At 45.0% G+C, this 27,246-nt stretch overlaps 1 protein-coding gene across 1 annotated transcript in view; it reads left to right on the top strand.

Annotated features, from left to right (window-relative positions):
* Window positions 1-27,246, top strand: part of GRID2 (glutamate ionotropic receptor delta type subunit 2) — a 1,421,890-nt gene that overhangs the window by 978,469 nt on the left and 416,175 nt on the right. Inside the window, exon 8 of the mRNA XM_084855634.1 lies at window positions 11,375-11,494. Coding sequence (XP_084711760.1) covers window positions 11,375-11,494 — 120 coding nt within the window. The remainder of the gene's footprint in view (window positions 1-11,374; window positions 11,495-27,246) is intronic.

The following is a 27,246-nucleotide window of genomic DNA, read 5'->3' on the forward strand; positions in this document are numbered from 1 at the left end:
CCTTATTGATAAACTGAAAGCAAATAAACTGAAAGCAAACTGAAAGCCACTGGGCCCAGATGGTAGGGATGGACGAAAGTCCCTTACCTGTTCTCGAAGCTTGCTTTGCGGTGGGGGGGAGGCGCTTCGGTTCTCCCCCCGAAGTTCAGGCGAGGGGGGGGAGGCGCCCCGCCTCGCCCGGCTGAAATTCAGGCCGGGGGGGAGGCGCCCCATCCCTTGCCGGTGAAATTCAGGCCGGGTAGGAGCGCCCCGTCTACCCAGCCGCAAAAAAAAAAGTAAAACAAAAAACAAAAAAAACACATACACCCGTGATACGCTACGTAACAATTAACGTAGCCTATCACGGCTAGATTTCCAAAGTCAGCCATGATAGGCTATGTAAATCATCATGTAGCCTATCACGGGTGACTTTGAAAAAAAAAAAAAGCGCGTACACAAATGGCGGCTCCCATGGGGACCGCCATTTGCGTTCCTTATTTTGACACGTCTAGTCTACGTAAAGATTTATGTAGACTACTGCGAAAATAAGGGCAATGCAAATAGCGTTCCCTTATTTTCGCCGTAGTCTACGTAAATCTTTACGTAGACTACCCCTGCCCAAACAAGGAACGCAAATGGCGGCACCCATGGGCGCCGCCATTTGTGTACGCGCTTTTTTTTTTCAAAGTCACCCATGATAGGCTACATAAAAATTTACGTAGCCTATCACGGCTGACTTTGAAAATCTAGCTGTGATAGGCTACAGAAATCGTTACGTAGCCTATCACATGTTTTTTTTTAATTTACTTTTTTTATTTAGCAGCCGGGGAGACAGGGCACTCCCCCCCGGCCTGAATTTCAGCGGCGAGGGATGGGGCGCCTCCCCTCCGGCCTGAATTTCAGCCAGGAGTGGCAGGGCGCCTCCCCCCCGCCAAGAACATCAAGGGGAGAACCGAAGCACCGCCTCCTCCCCACCGCGAAGCAAGCTGCGGGACCGGGTAAGGGACTTTCATCCATCCTTACAATTTTCAAAAAGGGATCCAGACGGAATCCAGGAAATTACAGGCCTGTTAGCTTAACATCTGTTCCAGGTAAATTGGTTGAGAGCATTATTAAAGATTACATTAGTAAGCATATAGAAGGACAAGGCCTGCTGAAAAAGAATCAACATGGCTTCCACAAAGGTAAGTCCTGTCTCACTAACCTTTTAGAGTTATTTGCGTATGTCAGTAAACATGTAGGCAGGGATGATCCAGTAGATATTGTTTACTTTGGACTCCCAAAAGGCTTTTGACAAAGTCCCTCACCAAAGACTCCTGAACAAACTTAGCAGTCATGGAATAAGAGGACAGGTCCTCTGATGGATCAATAACTGGATAAAGAACAGAAAGCAGAGAGTAGGAATAAATGGTAAATTCTCCCAATGGAGGGAAGTAAATAGTGGGGTCCCACAGGGATCTGTATTAGGACCAATGCTTTTCAATCTGTTCATAAATGATCTGGCATTAGGAATGAGCAGTGAAATGGCCAAGTTTGTGGATGACAACAAATTATTTAGGTTGGTTAAAAGAAAAAGGGATTGCGAAGAGCTCCAAAAGGATCTCTCCAAACTGGGAAAATGGACATCAAGATGGCAAATGTGGTTCAGCGTAAGCAAATGTAAAGTGATGTACGTTCGGGCAAAAAATCCCAACTTCCAAGTATAGCCTGATGGGATCTGAGCTAGCAGTGACCAACCAGGAAAGAAATCTTGGGGTTGTGGTGGATAGCTCAGTGAACATGTCAACCCAGTGTACAGCTGCTGTAAAAAAGGCAAACTCCATGTTAGGCATAATTAGAAAAAGAGTTGAGTATAAAACTGCCAAAATCATACTGCCCCTATACAAATCTGTGTGTATTATGGTGTGGCCACACTTGGAATACTGTGCCCAGTTCTGGTCACCACACCTAAAAAAACAAGCTATTGTAGAGCTGGAAAAAGTACAGAAAAGGCCAACTAAAATGATCAAGGGGCTGGAGCGTCTCCCCTATTAGAGAGGGTTACAACAGCTGGGATTGTTTAGCTTGGAAAAAAGGAGGATAAAAGGAGCCATGACAGAGGTCTACAAAATTACACATGGTGGTGTGGAGAATGTGGATAGGGAGACATTTTTCTCCCTCTCTCAAAATACTAGAACCCAGGGTCACCCGATGAAGCTGATTTGTGGGAGATTCAGGACAGATAAAATGAAGTACTTTCTCACACAGCACATAGTTAAACTATGGAATTCGCTACCAAAGGATGTAGTGATGGCCACCATTTGGATGGCTTTAAAAGTGGGTTGGACAAATACATGGAAGAAAAAGCTTCGATGGCTATGTGCTAGCTCCATAACCACAAGCAGTGAGCGTATGTACACCAGTTGCTGGGGAACATGGGTGGGAGGGTGCTGTTGCGCTCATGCCCTGCTTGTGGGTTCCTGGTCAACAACTGGTTGGTGACTGTGTGAACAGAATGCTGGACTAGATGGACCCTTGGTCTGATCCAGCCTGGCTCTTCTTATGTTTTTATTTTCTTCTTTGGTTGTGGCCCTCTTCTGTGTGGATAGGGATGCTTTTTGTGAACAGAATGCTGGACTAGATAGACCCTTGGTCTGATCCAGCCTGGCTCTTCTTATGTTTTTATTTTCTTCTTTGGTTGTGGCCCTCTTCTGTGTGGATAGGGATGCTTTTTGTGAACAGAATGCTGGACTAGATGGACCCTTGGTCCGATCCAGCCTGGCTCTTCTTATGTTTTTATTTTCTTCTTTGGTTGTGGCCCTCTTCTGTGTGGATAGGGATGCTTTTTGTGAACAGAATGCTGGACTAGATGGACCCTTGGTCTGATCCAGCAAGGCTCTTCTTACGTTCTTATGTTCTTCAACACAGTAAGGCCCTTCACATGTATAGGACTGGAGAGTGCTGGGTGAACTGTGCTGGACCATTTTAATTTGAATACAGGATTTCCCAAAGCCTGTGTCCCCGGATAGGGGTGGACGAAAGTCCCTTACCTGTTCTCGAAGGACGTTCGCGGTGGGGGGGAGGCGCTTCGCTGCTCCCCCCGCGAAGTTCCGGCTGGGGGGGGAGGCTTCCCGCCTCACCTGGCCGCGAACGCGAAAGTTTTTTTTTAAAAAAAAAACGCCCCCTGATAGGCTACGTGACGATTCACGTAGCCTATCACGGCTAGATCTGCAAAGTCAGCCGTGATAGGCTACGTCAATCATCACGTAGCCTATCACGGGTGACTTTAAAAAAAAAAAAAAGTGCATACGCTAATGGCGGCCCCCATAGGGAGCCGCCATTCGCGTTCCTTATTTAGTCGCTGTAGTCTACGTAAATGTTTACGTAGACTATGGCGAAAATAAGGGCAACGCAAATAGCATTGCCCTTATTTTCGCCGTAGTCTACGTAAATCTTTACGTAGACTACAGCGACCAAATAAGGAACGGGAATGGCGGCTCCCTATGGGGGCCGCCATTTTCCGTACACACTTTTTTTTTTTTTAAAGTCACCCGTGATAGGCTACGTGACGATTGACGTAGCCTATCACGGCTGACTTTGCAGATCTAGCCGTGATAGGCTACGTGAATCACCACGTAGCCTATCAGGGGGCTTTTTTTTTTCTTTAATTGCAATGGCGGTGGCGGCAGCCGGTCGAAAGACCGGCTGCCGCTCCCGCCCCGCTCGAACACCCGCCGAACCGCCGGCCGGACCCGCCGCCGGGAGGGACATTCGGCGAAGGTAAGTCCCGTCCCGGGGGGGTGTGCGGGGGGCGGGGGGGGGGTTCGGAGGATTTCTCCCCGAAACATGTTCGGGGGGCCGAACACGTTGGCGCTCGGCCCCCCGAAGTTTCGGGGAGAAATTCTCCACCAACCCTATCCCCGGATTGAGATCAGGCTCAGTCAAATCCTGTCTTCAAACAGACCAGTTACAGCAGTATCTCTTGATACACTGTCTGCACCATAATGGGACAGGCAGAGTAGGGCGCAAGACTTACCAGATTGAGATTTCTCCACAGAAAGTACTATTTGAACTGGGCCAGACTTTGAAAGAACTGGGATCTCCTTCCCATTCCCCATCCATGCTTACTAATCAATTAAGGATTTCAGGGCCTGGTCCATCTTTTTGTGGGTCATCTGGGCAATAGTTCATCAGTAGGCCCCAACCTTACCCTTCCAGTTGCTAATCCCATCTAGTAAAGTTCCCCTTTGCACTTTGAACAGACATAGCCTGAAAGAGAGTGAATATTTGAAGAGGCTGAATGTGAAGGAAGCAAGCAACCACATGTTCAGATCAACTCTGCACTTTGCAAAGGAGGCCTCTGAGCTGAAGATTTCTTCCCTAGGCTATGTCTGATTTAGGGATGTCCATCACTGGGAAATCTGGATCTTTTTTTACTTGATGGAGTTCCACAGTGTGTACGACTTGCTTTGTGTTTGCAAGCTGTGCTACAGGCTTTTCCCTGAACCCCAGGAACTTTTTGTGCATTTTTTTTTTCCCCACAGGTTCTGCCATTTGCACAAATTTCTGAGCAATTTGGGCAAATTATGGGCAAATTTGTGCAAATCTGGCCATAATTTGCACAAAATGCTCCAAAAATTGTGCAAAGTGCTCCACAAATTGTGCTATTTGCAGAACCTATGGAAAAATGTGCAAAATGCTCCAAAATTGTGCAAATTGCAGAACTTATGAAAAAATGTGCAAAATGCCCAGAAGAATCCATGAACTGACTCAACTCACTGCAGACTGAGTCGGGTGCCACAGCAGGAACCAGAATGAAGTCTGGGGGGCAAATCAAGGAAAACTCATCAAACTCCACCCCTCAAATGGATTTCGCCAACATCCCAAGTCTGTTGAAGCTGTCTTTAGACTGAAACACTCCTGGCCCATAACCCATCTTGCTTCCATGAGACAAAACCTGACTAGCCCCTCCTTAGTGCATTTATCCTAAGTGGGTATCGTGTCTCCTTGTTTTTGTAGGATCTACCATATTAATCTACCTATTAAGATAATGTTTCCAAACCATGTTGTTGTTATTTTAATGCAAGTGTTCTAGCCATCTGCATGATCTGCTCAACCATATGTATGGTTTTCACCTCCACGGAATGTGAGAAATCAGTAGAATTTTTTTTCATCAGCACAAGCTATTGCAATTCCCCATTGGGTGTCTCTGTTCCCCATGAGTGCAGCTCCTTGTGGAATCGGCCAGTGCAAATTACATACCCTTTAAATTCAACAGAAGCCCAGCAAAATTAGTAAAAGTCTGTCAAAATCTATTTGAGCCAAAATAAACACACACACACACACACACACACACACACAAATTATCAGGAACTGTAATGAATTAGATCAGCTTCAACATTTTTTAAAAATCAGAATGTGTCAAGATATTTCTTGCTTTTGTGCGAAATAATCCTCATTTCCATTATTCAACCTTCTGACAATTTTCCCATTAGTCAGTAAAGACATTTCAAGAATAGAGCGAACAGGGCACTAATATGAAATAATGGCAGTGCTAGAAAATATCAATTTCCATTTGTAATCTATGTAAATTATTAAAGTAAGGCTGATAGCAACAATACAAGCTAAAGAAAAATGATGCCATGTTATTACATCTAGCTGCCCCCCAGGTCCTCCTAGTCACATTTGTTTAGGTTACTGACAAAAAACACATTTTTTATGTGGCCTGTGGAAAGGGGAGCCATGGAGGCTCTTTTCCCCTTGCCTCATGCATCATCTATGGATCTGACGGCTAAATTCTGATCTCAGACTTTTTATTGTCAGTGATGGATAGTGATGATTTATGAAGCAGAAAAGGCAAAACTTGATTTTTCTGCTAGCCGATTAGACTTCGGGTTAGAAAAATTGTGTTTTGGGTTGTAGATGCACCAAATTTGATATGGAAGACACTGATAGAGAATAAATACACAAACAAAATCATTTTGTTTATGTAGTGTCTATATTTAGCACCTCTACTTTTTAAAAAGATAAGAGATTTTTTTAGAAGAAAAGGAACTCAGGAAGGCAAAATATTATAACCTAGCATTTATGTCGAATGTCTGATCAAAGGTGGTACTGTGCAGTCCCTATATAGAGCTGAAGACATTTAAAGATGTGACAGATTCAAAAGCATGTGTTACAATCTCTGGAAACCATCCCACTTCAGACTGAAGATGGGGCATTGCATGCTCCTGCAAATGACAGCTGCCTACATGTGGAAAGCTAGCAAATCAGGGAGAAGGGTTCTAGCCTAGCCTTGTCCAGGATGTTCTAGTTTTCTACATGTGTGGAGAAGTAGTCAAGCATGTAATCCCCCATCACCTTTCTAAAATGGTAGAGTATGTGGTAGGGATGTACGAAATTCACTTACCTTTTCACAGCTTTGATTCGTGGGGGGGGGAGGCGCTTCGCCAGGGCCGTCCGCAGCCGGAGTTCCAGCCATGGCCAGCTGCTGCAGCCGCAAATGGCAGCTGCCATAGCAGCCACCATTTGCGTCCTGCCAGGCTGCCGTGAATTGTAGCCTATCACGGCAAAGAGCAGGGGCGCAAATGGCGGCTGCTACGCTGTTTGTGCTGCTGCTCTTTCCGTGATAGGCTACGTAAGTATTTATGTAGCCTATCACGGTAAAGGCAGCTATGCAAATGGCATAGTGGCTGCCATTTGCGTGGCTGCCTTTACCGTGATAGACTACGTAAATACTTACGTAGCCCATCACAGCAGCCTGGCAGGATGCAAATGGCGGCCGCTACGGCAGCCACCATTTGTAGCTGCAGCAGCCGGCCGGTAGACCAGCTGCTGCTGCCACCGGAACCGCCGCCGGAGCCGCTGCCGCCAGAACATCCGCCGCAGGTAAGCTTCGTCCTGGGGGGGATTCTGTGGGGTGGCGGGGGTGGGAGGCCATTCCACCACACGTTTCATGGGTCCAAATGCCAGTGCATTCGGCCTCACTGAAATCCGTGGCAGAATTCTCCACCATGCCTAGTCTGTGGAGGCTTCATCAACTGGCTCTGTTATGTTTGCTGGAACGGATTGAATCCCAAGGGATTTGTACATGGGGAACAGGATTCAGCCACCATAAACCCAGACCAGGACTAGTGGCCCCACCACACTTTTGTGTATGTGCACACTGTTCTTTGGTCAAGTATAAAGGGACAAAAAAAGAGAGCAATGGAGTGTGTGTTGGGAGATTAAGGAGGATGTGCTTGAAAATAAGGACGATATTCCAGGCACTTCAACACTCATTGAGCCATAATCAATCCACTAATTGGCACTCAATGAGTTTGATGTCCTTTGGAAAATTTTAGGATCCTAATAAGCCTAGGGATGTTGCTGGTGCCTGACTGGGTCCAGGAGTCCGTCGCCTCCCACTCTGCCTGTGACTCCCAGACTGTGTCCAACGAGACCTTGTCCTCAATCGCCCCCACTCATGCCCACTCATGCCATGCTCACTTCCTCCAGGACTCACCGTGATCCCGTCTGGTGAGCACCTGCCACTTTCCTGCCATTGTTATGTGTGCAAGAAGGAAGTTAAAAAATGTGAAAATTTAAATATGCACAGTTTGGGGCCAGGAAAGCTTCATGTGCAATATGCATATTAGAGGCATAATGCCCAGACAACCCGAGCTGGGATCGGTTCTCACTAGGGATGTACAGATGCCAGTCTGCTGCCTGGGTCCTCTGGGGGGGGGGGTGAGGCGATCCGTCCCTGCCCCCAAGAATCCTCCCCAGCCGGCTCCACTCCATGGCAAGGCCGTGGAGCTGCCGGCTGGGGCTGGCTACAGCCAGACGTCCGGCCACTACCAGGCTGTTGCTGCTGCAAATGGCAGCCATGATAGGCTATGTAAGTATTTACATAGGCTATCACGGCAAAAGGCAGGGAAGCAAATGGCAGCCGCTATGCCATTTGCATCCCTGCCTTTTGCCAAGATAGGCTACGTAAATACTTACATAGCCTATCATGGCCTAATGCAAGGACGCAAATAGCGTAGCAGCTGCCATTTGCACCCCTGCTCTTTGCCGTGATAGACTGTGTAAGTATTTACGTAGCCTATCGCGGCCTAATGCATGGACACAAATGGCGGCAGTAATTTGCGGCCACAGCAGCCAGGCAGCAGCCGGAAGACGACCTGGAGCTGCCCCCGGAGCCGCCACCAGAGCCGCCGCCGCTGCCAGGTAGGTCCGTTCTGGGGGGGATTTCGGGGGGTGGCAGGGGGGTAGTCTGTTCCTCCACGGACTCTGTGGAGGGTGGATTCTAAAGAATCCGGCCTCACTGGAGTCCATGGCGGAATTCTCCAACGTCCCTAGTTCTCACATCCCTAAATAAGCCTTGCAAAATATCAAGTGAAGGTTGAACTACATGATGTGTTAAATACATAGGGTAGTATCCTATTATGCCCATGCACCAGTGGGAATGACTGCTAGCACAATGGATATTGTGCATTTCTGAAAATAACTTGAAATGAAATGGAAATGCTCATTTCCAGAACAGGCCAGGTTAGCAGGTCTCACAGAAGGGTGCTCCACTAACCTGTCCCAATCTGGAAATGACGGTTTCTGCTCATTTTTAGGACTATTTTTTAGAAGCACCTCTCATCCCTGTTGTGCAAGCTATGAATCCTCTGTGGCTGAGTTATGGCCCCTCCCTGCCTTGCAGGAGGGGCCGCAAGCTCAGGTGGGGCAACCTATTTATTTATTTATTACATTTATATCCCACCTTCTTTCCTCCTTAAAGAACCCAAGGTGATGAGTTGTTGTTGTTGTTGTTATATTTATATCTCGCCTTTTCCCCAATACTGGGACTCAAGGTGGCATATGTAATCCTGCTCCTCTCCATTTTATCCTCACAACAACAACCCTGTGAGGTGGGTTGGGCTAAGAGTGTGTGACTGGCCCATAGTCACCCAGTGAGTTTCCATGGCTGAGTGGGGACTAGAACCCAGATCTCCTGGCTCCCAGTCCAACACTCTCGCCACTACACCACACTGGCTCTCCTGCTGCAAACTCTTTGGGTACATGAGATCTCAGCACCAAGAGAACAGCTCCTGGCAAAGGAGTGAGGCAGGGGCAGGGCAGGATAGGGCAAATGGAGAAGCAAATATTGAGGTGAACACAGGAAGCAATCAGACAGGAAGGCAGCACGTGGATCACGCATGCTAAGATGGTTCGTTTTTTGGGCTGGGATCCAAAGAATCACTCAAGCAGCTTAAGGGAATGCCTCCTCCCATATGTACCTGCTTGGACCCTTAGATCATCTGGGTGCCACTGCCAAAGGAAGCCCTAGAAAGGCAGGTGGCTGCAAGAGCGGGGGCCTTCTCAGTCACAGCACCGCTTATGGAATGCCCTCCCCAAAGAGGTTTTCCTGGTACCTACATTGTTATCTTTTTAGCACTAAGCGAAGACCTTTCCTTTCTCCCAGGCATTTCAGATATAAAGAGTAGGATTCAATGCCGCCCTTGCGTGGATGGCCCGGGGCTGCCGGCAGTAGCGTGTGTGCAGCTGGCCCTGCTGGTGGCGGCACGTGGGGCCGCTACCGCTGGCAGTTGCGATGTCGCACTTCCAGGGGCAAGTGCCCAAACAAATGGAAACACTGTTTTCCAGATGGGACATGACCTTCTAGATCATTTCTGCTGGTTTCAGCACTTGTCCCTAGCCGGTACATCACGGCCACCAGCAGTAGGGGCAGTGTGAGTGCCGCCGCTAGGATGCCTTGGCCACCTGTGCAAGGGCAGCATTGGATCCTACCCATAGTTCTAGATGTTTATGGCAGTTATCCATCTCTGTGCTGTTTTTCTCTGTGCGTATTGTATTCTTTTAAATATTTGTATCATATTTTATATTATTAACCATCTCTATGGCATTTTAGTCTTTTAGCTGTTTGTGACATGCCTAGAGAACATTGGTTATTGGGTGGATTAAGATAATAAATAAACAAACAAACAAACAAATAAATAAATGGATTTCAGTATTTCTTGAAGAGCACCCTTCCATTCCACATGGTACACTGTGTTTGAAATTGACTTCCAGAAGCAGGTTGTGATACAGCTGGGGAGTGGGGTGGTCTACCCTTAGAAGAACAAAGTCAAAAATCCCACTTAACATCCCCAAGCCTTCAGCATGCCTACAGAAGTCTTGGTTTCAGAAGAAGAAGAGGAGCCAGGGAACTGATACAGAATAGCTGATGTCCTGATCTTGCTGCCGCCTCACTTGGCCCTATTTATTTACATCTCTGTGGTTCTGGTTGTTGTTTTTTAATTAATCACTGGCCTTTCTTTTCCAAACATTTAGCAGCAGTAAAAGATGGCCTCTTGTCACGTTTCCCTTGGGCCTCCTCTTTCCTGATGCACTCACACACACAAATAGAGAGGCTTCAGTCTCAGGCCTTTAATTCATTATCAACAGGTTCATTACATATGCAAATCCTCAAAGGCTCTCAGGCTACAAAGGAATGCCTCCAGGGGATTCAAATGGGAACACAGATGTCAATTTGAAGTGAGGCTTGCTGGCTAGACTAACTGAGGGAGGGATGTCCCACCTTTCCATTGATGTTTCCCTACATCGCCTCTCACGCATTGCTAACCAGGTCGACCGTCTGAGCTTCACCCCTGACGTTTCCCTCTTAGCTCTGTGACGTAGTCTAGCATCTCTTAGGTCACAGTCCCCACTCTCCTCCTCCTCCTCGTTGTCCTGGCTTCTCACAGAGGGGGCAAGGGGAGGCTTCAGGCCCAGCCATCTGGTAGTTAATAACCTGAGAAGCACACCTACCCATATCTGAACTGGCTTGGGAAAATGCATCCCCCAGTTCTGTCTGTTCCTCTTCTGAATCTGAGCTGCTAACTGTCTCCCTGTGCTCAGAATCAATCCTGACACTTCTCTTCTTTCATACCACTTTAAAAGATTGTGTCTGAGCAAGTATGCTGCTGTTTATATTATTGGGCCTCTTTGTATTATGAATGAGAAGAAAGATCTACTCAGATCTCAACCCCAGCTCTAGTTCTACCAAATTTGTCTTTTCTTTTATAGAAAGGAAATATCAGCCTTCCCCAACCTCCAGATGTGTTGAACTACAATTTCCATCATCCCAAGCCAGAGTAACAATGCTAAGCTTTCTTGTTTGCAAAGTGTTTTTTAGCAAGCTCAGTTTTGGACCTGGAATGATCAGAGCTGCTAGTTTACCAATGAATTTAACTTATTTTTTCATTTCTTAAACATGACCTCTTTCCCCAGTTTTGAGCTTTTATAATTTCACATTTACATAAATCAGGAGCAACATTACTCACTATTAGACCACTCCATTTTGTGGTTTTCAAGTTCATCTATTTTGCATAAGTTAACATATAGCTACATCTGAAATTTATGTCCACTGTTTTTCATTACTCAGGGTGGAGTGAATGGCTTGACAGGAGAGCTGGAGTTTGCAGACAATGGGAGGAATCCTAACGTTCTCTTTGAAATCCTGGGAACCAACTATGGGGAAGAACTGAGCAGAGGCATCCGCAAGGTGAAATGATCTCCTCTAAGAAACTTTTTTTTCTTCTATTTTTGGAAATGCTTTGTAGTTCATAAAGAGGAATTTGTTTGCAACAACCAAAAAATATGAAACAGATGAAACCATTTGATTGGAAGAGTGGTTAAAAAGGAAGTATAAGACATCCTGTGTTTGTTTTTGAAATGGTATTTTTTGGAGGGATTTGACTAGAGAATCTGATTTGATGTTAAGCACTGAGTTTCACCTAAAGCAAAATGTGGAGGTGAAGTTGAATGTTGTAGTGTAGGCAAGTCATCAAAGGAATTTCAAGCAAAGCAAAAAGAATGTGATATGTTTATCAAAATGTCTCAGGGAGTTTTCAGACATCTCCATGTGGCATGTGGTTCTTAGCTTTTTCCAAGAGTAAAAGTTGCGTTTCAACAGCAGCATTTTCAATGCCATCGTGTATATTTTGCACTGAAATATCTGAAGAGAGTTTCCAGATATGAGATGCTCTTACTTTAAGATGTTGATGATCAAACAGAAAATCCCTTGCAAAATTATGTATTCCAATTATCCTGTCATTTTCTTATAAATAAATGATGGCATTTCTAAAAATAATCATAATAGAAGATATTGGTGGTGGTGGTGGTGGTGGTGATGGTGGGTTTTTTTAAGCTATGCAGAATGGATGTTTGATGTATGATTCACAAAAAGCTCAAATTTATATTTCCCACCATCACTAGAATTGCTTCAGTCCTGACACATGCACAAAAGACTTATCCTAGCACTTGATTTTTCAGGATTTTCTATTATACTGCAAAGGACAAACAAAATGTACCTTAAGGTTAGTTAAGACGGTATGGAAAATTATAGAGAGAAATCTCCTGTTGAGATGATATTAGTGTTTTGTTATTTAGCAGCTCTTTTATCTGAGTGTTCTTGGGGAGTACAAAAGGTCTAGACACACAGTACCACCTAGGTCAAAGAAAGACTGATTACATGTTTTTTGGAACTGCCCCCATCCAGCAAGGCAAAGCTAGTAATAGCCCCAACTGAAAATTATTATTATAAGCAGTGGGATTTCTTGGCATGATGCATAGGGCAACATTATAACCTCTCATTCAAGTGGGGTTGCACTACATGTTTTATTTTTGAAGTACATAGAAATAGGAATATGGCCTGAGGTGACGTGAAGTCAGTGGAACTCTGTTGTACATCTTTAATCTACATTCATGCTATGGCAACAGAATGCTGAAAGAAAGAAAGAAAGAGAAAGAAAGAAAGAAAGAAAGAAAGGTCCCCACCGCCTTAAAATAATGCTTCATCTTGCTTCCCTGTGGGCCCAACCACTGACTTTTAAAATTAATTTTGATCAGGTTTTGTGCCACCTTTTGTTTTCAGCTTTTTATGTGGGTAGTGTTCTGGCTTAGAGGTCTTCAAGCTCTGCCAGCTCTGACCAAAGACAGAAAAGTCAGGCTGCTGTATTCGCATGTTGCATTTGAAATGTCAACCATTTAAACTAAGAGAGCTGTTTCGCATGTTCTCCAGAACTGGTGAGAAAATTACCTTTCCTTTCCCTGTACTTCAGGTTCACATGCAAAAGAGAAAGATGTACATTCTTCTGATACAAGGACAGAACACATAACTCAGTGTGGGAGGTACAGATTTGTGACTTTGAGGTGTGACCTGGGGTGCTTTCAGATGGTGGGCACGTAGCACAACCAGTTAGGAGGCACAGTACAGCTATTCCATCTGTTTTCTCCTTAGCAGGTTTTCTGTAGTAAGAAAAAAGACAGAACAAGCAGTAGGAAAACACAGGAGGGTTATGAGTGGAGGACAATGATGACTGGTCCACCCTCCACACCGTGAGTAAGACAGGGTGACAATGAAAGTCTTGTCAGAAGCACCTCTGCGATCATGAGGAGAGGAAGTTCGAGTCATGTTTGCCATTTTCGGAGAATCTCTAAAGCATCCCTGTCTTTTGCAAACCAGTTTTTTGGTGTAGTTTGTTGAGACTGTGGATAGGGCTGCTAGGATCTTCATATCTCTGCTAGGGATGGCAGAGAATTCCGCCACAGATCTCGGTGAGGCCGAATGCCAGTGAATTCGGCCCCCCGAACTCCTTGGCGGTATGGCCTGCCACCCCGCGCCCCCCTGCGAATCCCCCCCGGGACAAGACTTACCTGGGGCGGATCTTCCGGGCGGCGGTGGTGGTGGCGGTGGCAGCAGCGGCGGCTGGTCTTCCAACCAGCTGCCGCCGCTGCCATTTGCAGTCTTGTAAAAAAAACAAAAAAAAATGACGTGATAGGCTACGTAAAGATTTACGTAGCCTATCATGGCTGGGTTTAAAAAAAAAAAACGACATGATAGGCTACATAAAGATTTATGTAGCCTATCATGGCTGGGTTTAAAAAAAAAAACGCATATGCAAATGGCAGTGGCTACAGCCGCCGCCATTTGCATTCCTTATTTTTGGCCGTCTTAGTCTACGTAAATATTTATGTAGACTATGACAGCGAAAATAAAGGGGAATGCAAATAGTGTAGCGGGTGCTATTTGCGTCCCTTTTTGATTCGCCGTTTTAGCCTACGTAAATCTTTACGTAGGCTAAAACGGCGAATCAAAAGGGATGCAAATAGCACCCGCTACACTATTTGCGTTCCCCTTTATTTTCGCCGTCATAGTCTACATAAATATTTATGTAGATTAAGACGTCCAAAAATAAGGAACGCAAATGAAGGCGGCCATACCCGCCGCCATTTGCGTAAGCAGGTTTTTTGGTTTTTGCCCCCCAGAGCCCTCCGCGGCTAGAAATCCGGCTGCGGACGGCTCTGGCCTTGCTGGGCCTGGCTGGCTGCTGCACAGAGCTGCTGCGGAGCACAGCCAGCCATGGAGGATTCTGGGGGGGAGGAACGGATCGCCTTCCCCCTCACCATCAACACAATCTGCGGAAATGTAAGTGACTTTCGTACATCCCTAATCTCTGCCAATGGAAAAAGTTGATTGGTTTGTTTGTTTTGTGATGTTACATTCTCTACTATGATAAGTTAGGGTCTTCCTAGAAATTGGCATGAAACCAATGCATCATAGCTTAAGACCATTTTAAAGTAGAGTTATTGTTCCTTATTTTGCACTTCTGTATAGCAATATAGTGGGTGAGCTGAGTCTCATTGCAAAAAGAACTTCCCGTGATTTCTGCAGCATTCAAAAACAGGAAAGAAGGTATGAGTTTTCTCATTTTTAGAGATCGAGATCATTGCTGTTGTTACTGCATCAATTGTCACTGGGAAGCATGAATTCTTTAGCATCATTAGAAAATAGTGACAGTGCCAGGTAAACTTCTGAGTCTTCCAAGATATCATCTATCATATCCTAGAAGGTGTGAATCAACTTACAGTCACATTGGAACTGCAATCCCATCACTGCTATAACACTTTCAACATCTGCCTGTACCAATTCATCTAATCTTATATGGAGTTGAAAGGGTCATATAAAAGCTAAAGAAATTGTTGAAGCAAACAAATTCTTCTTTTTCCTTTGTAGGAAAAGACAAAGGACCCCTCTTGCAAATAGAAAGTTGAGACTTTCTGAAATGCTTATAACAATATCCTTGTTCCATTTGACCAGATAAGCAAATTCTTTTCCTTTATCCTCCTAATGAAGCCAATAGACCCAACATTCCCTTGGATTAAATTGTCATTAAATGTTTATCATAATCTTAGGCTTCCATAAACAAATTTATTAAGGAGTAAGTCTCATTGAACACAATGGACTGACTTCTGAGTACACATGCACAAGATTGTACTGTAAATGGATGATTGCTAAACCAATTAGTATGGAGAACTTTGCTTGGAAAATATTGATGTAAACAAAGTTTATATTTCATTTAACTTTATTATTTTTAATATATTTTATTCATTCTAAGTTTGTTCTCTCTCTCTCTCTCTCTCTCTCTATCTGAATATCACACACAGGAGGCCAACTGAGAGCAAAAATGGACTTAAAGTGCCACTAAATTAAATCTATTGTTTTAAAAAGATGTGTTTGTGCATAGCTTGTGCTCTTTTATTATTCCTCCATAAAAGAAATGTTAGTAATATGTCAGAGAACTTATCATGAGGTATCTTGTGTGAAAGAATTCTCAGATTATTCAGTTGAGCTACCTAATCCCAAAAGATACACAAGACAGAAGATATTGAGGCATGAATTAAAAAACATCATTATAAAACAGCCTAATTTACAGATGCCTAATGAATGAAAATAAGGAATTTACTAAAAGTGTTGTTATGATAAAGAGTATAAACTAGTATTTAAAATATGGGTGGTCAGTTGTGCACAGCTCACTTTCTCATTTATCCCTCATAGTATGAACCAAAGGAGGAAATGGAAATGGTGTTGACCAAAGAAAGCAGCTACTTACACGATACAACCCATTAAATCAAGCCATAAGTAGAAGGCCCAAAATAACATTTAGGGTTGCATACAGTATGAATACCTTGATTTGTTCTTCCTTGATTATTCAGCGTTTGACTAAATTTATGAACTGACACACTGAAAAGTTCTCTGGGCTGACTTTGGGCGAATTCATGTTCTGTGTGTAATCTCTCATTCATACATATAATTTACCACTTGAATTGAATCTAAAGTCAATGAGTGATGAGCAAGCATCTATAAACTGGCCTTAAACCCCTGAAAAATGTGTTCAGCATTTTAAAGCATAAACCCAGTTTGGATCTAGATTTAAAATTAGAGTTTGGGGTAAGGCTGTCAGGGGGACAATATTGTTTAGTCAATGCTTTGAGATTCTTAATCAAAGTGTATTGACTTTCATTTTTCAGAAGCGGTGTATATTCCATTGCTTAATGTCTGATATATAGTGGGCATGGACATTAGGAAAGTCTTTGACATAATAAAACATATTAGCACAGTAGTTTGCACACTTTTACACTAAACCCAGGCAGACCTACAACGATGTCTGTCTGTCTGTATGTCTGTCTGTCATCATCTATGTATTATCTATTCAGTATTGGTGTTTTTATATGTTAGAAACTACCAGCAGTTGATTCTGTGAAAGTACTGCTGACCATCTATCTGTTGCTTTTATTTAGATATGAATTATTTTGATTATACATTTGTTGTGGAATGTGTTCCACAATCTTGTTCATCTGTCCAACAAACCAGCTGAGTAGATCACAATTATTTCTGTTTTATATATAGGGAGACAGTATCTCCCAAGGCAGAGTCCTTGACTCAGATGAGACCCACTTTGCTCAGAGTATTCAATAGACCAGTGATCTCCAAACTTTTTTGATCGTGCACTCTATCTTTAATGAGCTTCTGCCACGCATTGAAAACTTGGTTGTTCTGGCAGGCATTTGGGGTGGGTTAGGGAAATTTTAGAAAATTATGTTTTAATGTGTAATTTGATTGTTTTTGAACTATTTGTATTATTGTACATCCCCCAAGAGTGGCCGGGTGACCGGCCAAATGGGTGATTAAGAAAATAAATAAATAAATAATTGAGCACGCATTTCCAATATATGTATATTTATTTATAAATGATATGCATGTATTACTGTACTAATATATTATGTACATTATAAAACATACACAAAAATTAAAAATAAACAAGGATGAGATAAAGATAGAGAGTGCAATCCTATGGCTGCTAGACAGCGGCTAGACAGCCATAGGATATCTGGTTTCCCGGATATCTGGTTTCTCCCACTTCCACACTGTCTTGGAAGCAGCACGGAACAGCCCCGTCCTCTGCACTCACATGAGGAGCACGGAGTGGCTGAAAAGGGGCATTCCGGGGGGCATTCTGGGGCGAGGAGGGCGGAAATGCTTGTACGACACATCCAATGTGTTGTACCGCAGCCTCCTTCTCTGCTTTGTACTCCTGCAGCTAGACAGCCACAATCAGCTGTGTAGCTGAAAATGCAGGGCAGGAGAAGCATGGAGGGAATGACCCCTTCCGTGTTTCTCCTGCCCTGCTTTGGATAGGCGGTCATCATCACAGAAAAGGTCAGCACGTTTGGGACAAATTTGCTCTCCTTTGGCAGGATGGCAGCTGCTCCGGTGCCATGGCCAAGCAAGCAACTGCACCTTCCTCTGCCGTGCCTAGCATAGCCTGGCACAGTTGCTCTCGGTGGCCATGGCAGAGGCAAGATAGGACTGGAGCCAAGAGAAAAATGCCATGGAGCTTCCCTCTCGGCTCCCATCCCATCCTGCTTCCTCTGCCGCCGCCATCATTGCATACAATGGCAGCTCGTTGGGGCAGCAGGAAGCCGCTCAACTTTCAGGCAGCCCGTGAACCCTTATGGATCATCTTGTGCACCCCTGGGGTGCACACACGCCACGTTGCAGACCACTGCAATAGACTACAGTGGCATTCATTCCATATAGGGAATGATGAGAATTTTGTTTGATTTGTTTTGATAAGAACTGAATAGGAATGTTGGAAGAATCCTGGTGGTTCCACATGCTCTTGGTGGTTCCACATGGACCTATGGCCCAGTTGGAGTCCAGCTGGAGAAGAGCCTTCAGTGTTGTGCCCCCCTTTCTTTGGAACTCTCTGCCCCTAGAAGCCAGGCAGGCATTAACACTGTGCTGCTTTCAGCACCTCCTGAAAACAGCTCTTTTCCAGGAAGCACTCCTTAACTAACTAGCCATGGTTTCTATTGGCATTCTGTTTTTAAAAGAACAGTTTTACTAATGGTGTTTTAATTCTTTTTATCTTTTTACTTTTTTACTTCTTATGTTCACTGCTCCAGAATCTGTTTCAGATATGTAGTGGTATACAAATGCTGTTAATAAAATAAATCAATCCATCCAGGGGGTGGAGCTTCCTGAACTTTTATCAGCTCAGCTACGTGGACTTTAACTTGTTTCCTACAAGTTGGCACAACTTGATCTGGATTGAGTGCAGTCAGTTTGCAGATTTTCGGCGGGGGGGAATAGAAATTTGTGCAAATTGCAGCTATCATTTGCATAATTTGTGCAAAATTTGGCCATAATTGGTGTAATTTGCACAAATTGCAGCCACAATTTGCACACATTTCTCTTCACGCAAATAACATTAAAATGGAGTTCCTGGGTTTGGGGAAAAACCCACGGCTCAGCTCACAAATGCAAACTGAATTGGGTGCTGCAGAAATCTGGTGAGCTTAAAAGGGGCCAGATTTCCTGGTGATGGACATCCCTAGAACTTAAAACATTTGCAAATTCCTTTGGTAGGTTATTCCGTGCATGGTGACAGTTGTGTTTTCATGTTGTATTGTTTGTTGATGAAATAATTAAAAAAAAAAGAAAAAATAGGATGGAAAGAATTTGAGATTTTAAAAAGCAGAATGTGGGAGAAAGTGAAACTCACAGATCTCTTCATCCAGGATGAGAATGGGTTAGCTCTTAAAAGTCTGAGATTGAATCCCATGGTTGAATCAACCATGTTTGTAGCGCTGAACTAGGGTCACCACTCTTTTTCCTGATAGGATCCTCATCTTTAACAGTTACATGGCAGGCAGGTAAAACAAGGTTCTCTCCTTGCTAGGAATAGCTGTACCTATTGAATTTGAATGTTGCAGATAGGTGAGAATTTCAGTTCATTGTTGGATAACAGCTTATGAAAAATTGCAAATTCCTTCATAAACAGGGCAGAAAGAATATCAAATTGAAAAGATCAAATCTGGGAGAAACTAGTGAAACTGAAAGATTTGTGCAGCTCTGATGCCAAGTTTCAGTTTAATACCACATTGTGAGCCTTCAATACCACATTGTGAGGCTGGTGCACATCATGGCACATTGTTTTCTGTAGCCTTCAATACAAAGGTCAGCAATCTGCCCAGCATCCTGCTTAAGCCTCTTTGACATTCCTTTTCTGAATGGATCAAGGGCCTATGGTTTGTAGCAGGGTGATATGCATTCCCATGTCGAATTCTCTCTCTCTCTTAGGGATGTTGTGGGAGTCCGAGAGGGGGTGGAGTCTGGTGGACTTCCCCCCGCTTAGCCTCCTGGACCACAGTCTGTGGAATGCCACACTTACCAGATGCCATTTGCCAAGCCTTCATGTGATCTGTGGGCATCTGGAGGCTGCCCATTCCCTCAGCAAGCCACCTTTTTGCCAAAAAATGACGACTCAGTTTTTTTCATAAATGTAATGTTGTGAAATGATAGCCATAAAGGGGCCATTTACCCAACATTACATTTATGGGGAATTGTGAGCCGCGGTTGGGGTTTTGTTTTGTTTTTTTGCAAAATGGTGACTTGCTGAGGGGTTGAGTGACCACTAGGTGCTCGCAAGACACCTGCAGAGTGCACGGCAACTCATCCAGGGAGGTGAACGGGGCAGCCTGCTGGTGGGGGTTTGGTGAGTGCCCTGTAGTGCAGATGGAGGTGAGTCCATTCATCCCTACTCTCTCTCTCCCTCTCCCCCTGCCCCCGTAACATGCAGGGACATTTAGTCAGTATTGTGACAGCACATTGTGCATTGCTCCTCCCCCATTCTATATTGTTTGTGCAGGCAGGACCAGGAATTCTTGTGCAACCAGTAATGCAGGAATGGGCAACCTTTTTGGCCCCCTTTTTGTCAAGGTCTGCACTCACACATACACGTACATACACAGATACGTGCACACATATCTAGAGACACACATACATGCACCCTTCCCCCACCTGTTCACATCTCAGCACACATAGATGGGGCAGTTTAAACCTCCCCATTTCTGCCTACTGAGATCCAGAGATGGGATCACTGGGATGGGGTGAGATGTTTATTTATTTATTTATTTATTAAATTTATTAATCGCCCATCTGGCTGATCATCCAGCCACTCTGGGCAATGTTCAACATATAATAAAACAGTTTAAAACAATAACATTCTACAATAAAAACATTTTCTAAAATACCCTAACCCACCCCAAATGCCTGCCTGAACAACCACGTTTTTAATGCATGGCAGAAGCTCATTAAAGAGGGGGCATGATGGAGTTCCTCAGGGAGGGAGTTCCACAGAGTGGGGACCACCACAGAGAAGGCCCTCTCCCTTGTCCCCACAAGCCTAGCTGTCCTGGCTGATGGGACAGAGAGAAGGCCATCTGAGGCTGATCTTGTTAAGCGGCCTGTCTGGTGTTGCTGGAGGCACTCCTTAAGATAGGCTGGGCTGGAACCATATAGGGTTTTAAAGGTCAAAACCAACACCTTGAATTTGGCCTGGAAAACAACTGGTAACCTGTGCAACTCCTTCAGCACTGGAGTGATGTGATCTTGCCGGTGGCTGCCTTTAATCAGGTGAGCCGCCGCGTTCTGTACCAGCTGCAGCTCCCAAACCATCTTCAAGGGTAATCCCACGTAGAGCGCATTACAGTAGTCTAAAGGAGAGGAGACCAGGGCATGAACTACCAATGGGAGCAGATGGTCTGGAAGGAAGGGGCACAGCCGCCGTATCAGATGGAGGTGATACAGCGCTGCCCGGCTCACAGCTGACACCTGTGATGTCAAAATGACCCCCAGGCTGCAGACCTGGTCTTTCAAGGATAGCCATACCCCATTCAACACCAGGTCAACATCCCCCAGCCTCTTCTTGTCTCCCACCAAAAGTACCTAGGGATGTACAAAAGTCACTTACCTGAACCCGAAAGTTGATTCACGGTGGGGGGGAGGCGCTCCGTCCCTCCCCCCGAAATTCTGCCTGGGGGGGAGGCGCCCTGTCCCTCCCCCTCGAAATTCTGGCCGGGGGGGAGGCACCACGTCCCTCTGGCCACGAATCCTGTTTTGCCAGGACGCAAATGGCGGTGGCCGAAGCCGCCGCTGTTTGCATCCCTGCAGTCAGCCGTGATAGGCTACGTAAATGTTTACGTAGCCTATCATGGCTGAGTGAAAAAAAAAACCCAAACCGCGCATACGCAAATGGCGGCGCCCATGGGTGCCGCCATTTGCGTTCCTTATTTTGGCATGTGTAGTCTACATAAACATTTACGTAGACTACGGTGAAAATAAGGGGAACGCTATTTGCGTTCCCCTTATTTTCGCCGTAGTCTATGTAAATGTTTACGTAGACTACACATGCCAAAATAAGGAACGCAAATGGCGGCGCCCATGGGCGCCACCATTTGCATACACGCGGGGTTTTTTCCCCCCACTCAGCTATGATAGGCTACATAAACATTTACGTAACCTATCACAATGTTTTTTTTAAAATCTAGCCGTGATAGGCTATGTAAATCTTTACGTAGCCTATCACTTTTTTTTTTTTTTTAACTTGGAAATGGTGGCTGCCGGAGCCACTGCTGCCAGGGACATTTGCACAAGGTAAGTCCTGTCCTGGGGGGGGGGGCAGACCGTTTCTCCACCAATTTCGGGGGCCTGAATGTGCTGGCATTCGGCCTCCCCGAGATTCGTGGAGAAATTCTCTGACATCCCTAGTACCTCGGTCTTGTCAGGGTTCAGCTTCAGCCTATTCCTCCCCATCCAGCCACTCACCGTCTCCAGACATTTGGACAGGGATTCTACGGCCAACCTTGGTGAAGATTTGAATGAGAGGTAGAGCTGCGTGTCATCCGCATACTGATGACATCGCACCCCAAACCTCCTGATGATACCCCCAGCAGCTTCACATAGATGTTAAATAGCATCAGGGAGGGGATGGAACCCTGTGGCACCCCACAAGTCAGTAGCCATGGGTCCAATGTTAAAGACTCATTTCCCCCCAGTGAAAGTGATCACTGTCCACACACTGGTATTACCAGCAAGGAACCAGCAATCTTGGCAGCACTGGGATCTCTGGGGGAGGGAGTCGTCAAAGCCTCTACCACCACCATGCCCCCAGTGATCTCGGCAACATCCTGATCAAGATCGCTGTTCTGTTGGGCTGTTGGGGGAAAGTTGGTGGGGTGTCCCTAGGGCTTTGCAGGCCACACAGAGACTGGCCAAGGGCCACCGACCTGTGGTGTAATATGTAGCTTCTCCCCTAAGGGTAAGCAAACTGTATAGCAATACTTTGGGGATATAGTACACAACAACAAAAAACATTCTTTTTTGTTTGGTTTCTTTATGATCCAATATTAATGATGGTTCTTGTGAGCTAATTCACACATCCATTTTAGGGGGATATGGTGAAATCGCCATGTATTGACTTCAGGGGGATTTTGGTATGGAAAACCAATCTTGAGACTTCTCCAACACATGCTGAGATTTCAACATAGTGGCAGAGAAAGAAACGAGCATGTTCACTTCCCATTCTTCCCAGGACACCCAGTGTGTGATGTTGGAGTTGTGAAACCCACATTCCTCTACTATCATTAACCAGGCTTCCTGCAGGTAGCAGAGGGCTTCAACACAATAGGGTGCCTATGGCAGGTACTTGGAATGCAGTAAGCAAACTGTTGCCAGTTCATGGATCGGTCCACGCCAAATGACTTTTGGATGTTTCAACGAGATCTGCAGATGGATTCTGACTTGGCTTTTTGATATGTAATGGTAAGAGTCTATGCAGTAATGAATACTTGAATGGGAAATGCCATAGCTTTTTGACATCTGTTGGTTGGCGTTTGACATTTAGTTGGTATGTACTATTTGACATTTACTTTTTGGAATGGTGTGCTCACACTCACACACACACACACACACACACACACAGTTGTACTACTGAAATACAAACTATTATGCCTCTAAATAACAAGTCTAACAAGCCCACAAACAAAGAAATAACAACAACAAAGCAGGTGTGCCTCAGGAGTGACCCCTTTGTATGTTAGCTGCAGTGCAGAGAATAAAACAAGGGGGAAAGGAGCAAAACAAATGTAACAGGAGGGAAAAATACATTCCTCTTTATTTTTGCATTCTACTCTTGTAAACTGGATGCAGCACTCAAGTGTCCAAGCTGTACTCTCCATTTTTCACTGTCCCTTTTTTTCCTGAAGTTGGAGTTCATTATTATTTACGAGCAAAAACACACATTGCTATGACTGATGGGTACAAGTGTCAAGGCTGTAAATATTCTGCTAATGGATGCTGGTGGCTCCAATTTTGGTGGGGATACCTCTTCTAGTTCTAGCCAGAACTAGAAGAGGTATCCAAGGTGCTGAACCCATTTTGGCGGTGGGGTTCAGCACCTTGGATAGCTTCTGTAGAGTCCTGGCTGATTCTGACTAAAACCCAGAATGGACTCACAGCCCCATTGAAATTGTTTGTTTGTTTCATTTCATTTCATTTCATTTCTATACCGCCCAATAGCTGAAGTTCTCTGGGCGGTTCCCAAAAATTAAAACCAAAGAGCACACAATAAAACAATATAAAATATATAAAAAATTAAAACCACAGTATACTAATACAACCAGAATAAAACCTAGCAGCAATGCAGGGATTTAAAATACAGATTTAAAACAGAAAAGCTAAACTACTAGAAAGCTAAAATGCTAAAATGCCTGGAAAAATAAAAAGGTCTTCACCTGGCGCCAAAAGGAATACAATGTAGGTGCCAGGTGAACCTCACTAGGGAGCTCATTCCACAGTCGGGGTGCCACAGCAGAAAAGGCCCTGCTCCTAGTAGCCACTCGCCTCACTTCCTTTGGCAGGGGCTCATGTAGAAGGGCTGCTGAGGATGATCTTAAGGTCTGGGCAGGCACATATGGGGGCCTTATATATCCTTCAGATAACCTGGCCCCAAGCCATTAAGGGCTTTGAATGTTAATACCAGCACTTTGAATTGGGCCTGGAAATGGGCTGGCAGCCAGTGCAGCTGGAAATCAGAGGCACAGCCACCAGCCTCTCCTGGGTTCTGTTTCTAGTGCCAGGTGTTCATATTGCACAGATAGGTGGTAACTGAAGCAGGGGCTCATTTGACTAATGGTGGTGGCAGGCGGATGCTTGGTATAGGGAGAGATAGTCTCTAAGGTATGTGGCTGTATGGGGCTTACTAGGTCAAAATCATTATCCTGAATTGGGCCCCGAAACAAAACATCACAAGAGCAGCTGACAAAGCAAAGCTTTATGCATCACCTTTTTTCCCTTTTTGTAGTGTCGTTAGCCAGGGCCTGTCCTCCCATGAAGCTAGGTGAGGCACATGAGTCAGGCTACAGTTTGTGGCCAGCATAGTTGGGCACCAGAGTGAACCAAGGTCCCTCATCCCTGCCACTGGTGGCTCTTCTCACCAACTCCCCATCCAAGGTGAAGAAAGCCAGAGTAGCTAGTTTTTAGTTCGAATAGACAAGAGGAGAGCAAATGGCAGCCCTCTAAATCTCTCCTCACACCACAGAGAAGAGCTGTGAGCTGCTCAGTCGCCACGATCACAGCAGTTCCGCAATACAAAGAAGGAAAGTGGGTCTGTCCGCATCCTTACCTGGCCAACAGCTCTGCTACTTTTCTGCTGCCTCCTGCTGCCTGGTGAAACTTCAAGTGGCACCGCTAAGCTTCATCTCACCCCCTGCCCAGGACCATGGGTTAGAGAAAGGAGCAGGGCAACACCGCCCTGGCTTGGCCAGCAGTGGCAGAAGCACTTGCCTTACAATACTATCACAAGGCTAAAAGATATGATGCCGGAAGATGAGCCCCTCAGGTCGGAAGGTGTCCAATATGCTACTGGGGAAGAGCAGAGGGTATTTCCAAGTAGCGCCAGAAAGAGTGAAGCGGCTGGGCCAAAGCCGAAAGGACGCTCAGCTGTGGATGTGTCTGGTGGTGAAAAGAAAATCCGATGCTGTAAAGAACAATATTGTTTAGGAACCTGGAATGTCAGATCAATGAATCAAGGTAAGCTGGAGGTGGTCAAACATGAGATGGCAAGATTGAACATCGACATCTTGGGAATCAGCGAACTAAAATGGACAGGCATGGGCGAATTTAATTCAGGTGACCATCATATCTACTATTGTGGGCAAGAATCCCTTAGAAGAAATGGAGTAGCACTCATAGTCAACAAAAGGGTGGGAAAAGCAGTACTGGGGTACAATCTTAAAAATGATAGAATGATCTCAGTACGAATCCAAGGCAAACCATTCAACATCACAGTAATTCAAGTCTATGCCCCAACCACTGAGGCCGAAGAAGCTGAGGTTGATCGGTTCTATGAAGACCTACAACACCTTCTAGAACTAACACCAAAAAAAGATGTCCTCTTCATCATAGGAGATTGGGATGCTAAAGTAGGAAATCAAGAAATCACCGGGATAACAGGCAGGCATGGCCTTGGTGTACAAAATGAAGCAGGACAAAAGCTAATAGAGTTTTGCCAAGAGAACATGCTGATCATAGCAAACACTCTTTTCCAACAGCACAAGAGGCGACTATACACATGGACGTCACCAGATGGTCAATATCGAAATCAGATTGATTATGTCCTTTGCAGCCAAAGATGGAGAAGCTCCATACAGTCAGTAAAAACAAGACCTGGAGCTGACTGTGGCTCAGATCATGAGCTGCTTCTTGCAAAATTTCGGCTTAAATTGAAGAACGTCGGGAAAACCACTAAACCGTTCAGGTATGATCTAAATCATATCCCTGATGAATATACAGTGGAGGTGAGGAATCGATTTCAGGGATTAGACCTGATAGACAGAGTGCCTGAGGAACTATGGACAGAGGTCCGTAACATTGTTCAGGAGGCAGCAACGAAATCCATCCCAAAGAAAAAGAAATGCAAGAAAGCAAAGTGGCTGTCTGATGAGGCTTTACAAGTAGCTGAGGAAAGAAGGGAAGCGAAAAGCAAGGGAGAAAGGGGAAGATATACCCAACTGAATGCAGAGTTCCAGAGAATAGCAAGGAGAGACAAGAAGGCCTTCTTAAATGAACAATGCAAAGAAATCGAGGAAAACAACAGAATGGGAAAGACTAGAGATCTTTTCAAGAAAATTGGAGATCTCAAGGAAACGTTTTGTGCAAAGACGGGCATGATAAAGGACAAAGAAGGCAGGGACCCAGCAGAAGCAGATGAGATTAAGAAGAGGTGGCAAGAATACACAGAAGAACTATACAGGAAAGATCTGAATGTCCCTGATAGCCATGATACTGCGGTCACTGAACTTGAGCCGGACATCCTAGAGAGTGAAGTCAAGTGGGCCTTAGGAAGCATTAGTAACAACAAAGCTAGCGGAGATGACAGTATTCCAGCCGAGCTATTTAAAATCCTAAAAGATGATGCTGTTAAAGTGCTGCATTCAATATGCCAACAAATCTGGAACACTCAACAGTGGCCACAAGACTGGAAAAGGTCAGTTTACATTCCAATTCCAAAGAAGGGCAATGCCAAAGAGTGTTCAAACTACCGCACCATTGCGCTCATTTCACATGCCAGCAAGGTGATGCTCAAAATCCTACAAGCTAGGCTTCAGCAGTATGCGAACCGAGAACTACCGGAAGTACAAGCTGGGTTTCGAAGAGGCAGAGGAACTAGAGATCAAATCGCCAACATTCGCTGCATCATGGAGAAAGCAAGAGAATTCCAGAAAAACGTCTATTTCTGCTTCATTGACTACGCTAAAGCCTTTGATTGTGTGGATCACAACAAACTGTGGCAAATTCTTAAAGTGATGGGAGTACCAGACCACCTTACCTGTCTCCTGAGAAACCTGTACGAGGGTCAAGAAGCAACAGTAAGAACCAGACATGGAACAACCGATTGGTTCAAAATTGGGAAAGGAGTACGACAAGGCTGCATATTGTCACCCTGCTTATTTAACTTATATGCAGAGTACATCATGAGAAATGACGGGTTGGATGAATCAGAGGTCGGAATTCAGATTGCTGGGAGAATTATCAACAACCTCCGATACGCAGACGATACCACCCTAATG

Source organism: Heloderma suspectum, chromosome 5 (genome assembly GCF_057233095.1).
Source record: "Heloderma suspectum isolate Gila_16-S chromosome 5, 16-S_ref, whole genome shotgun sequence".
Taxonomy (NCBI): Eukaryota; Metazoa; Chordata; class Lepidosauria; order Squamata; family Helodermatidae; genus Heloderma; species Heloderma suspectum.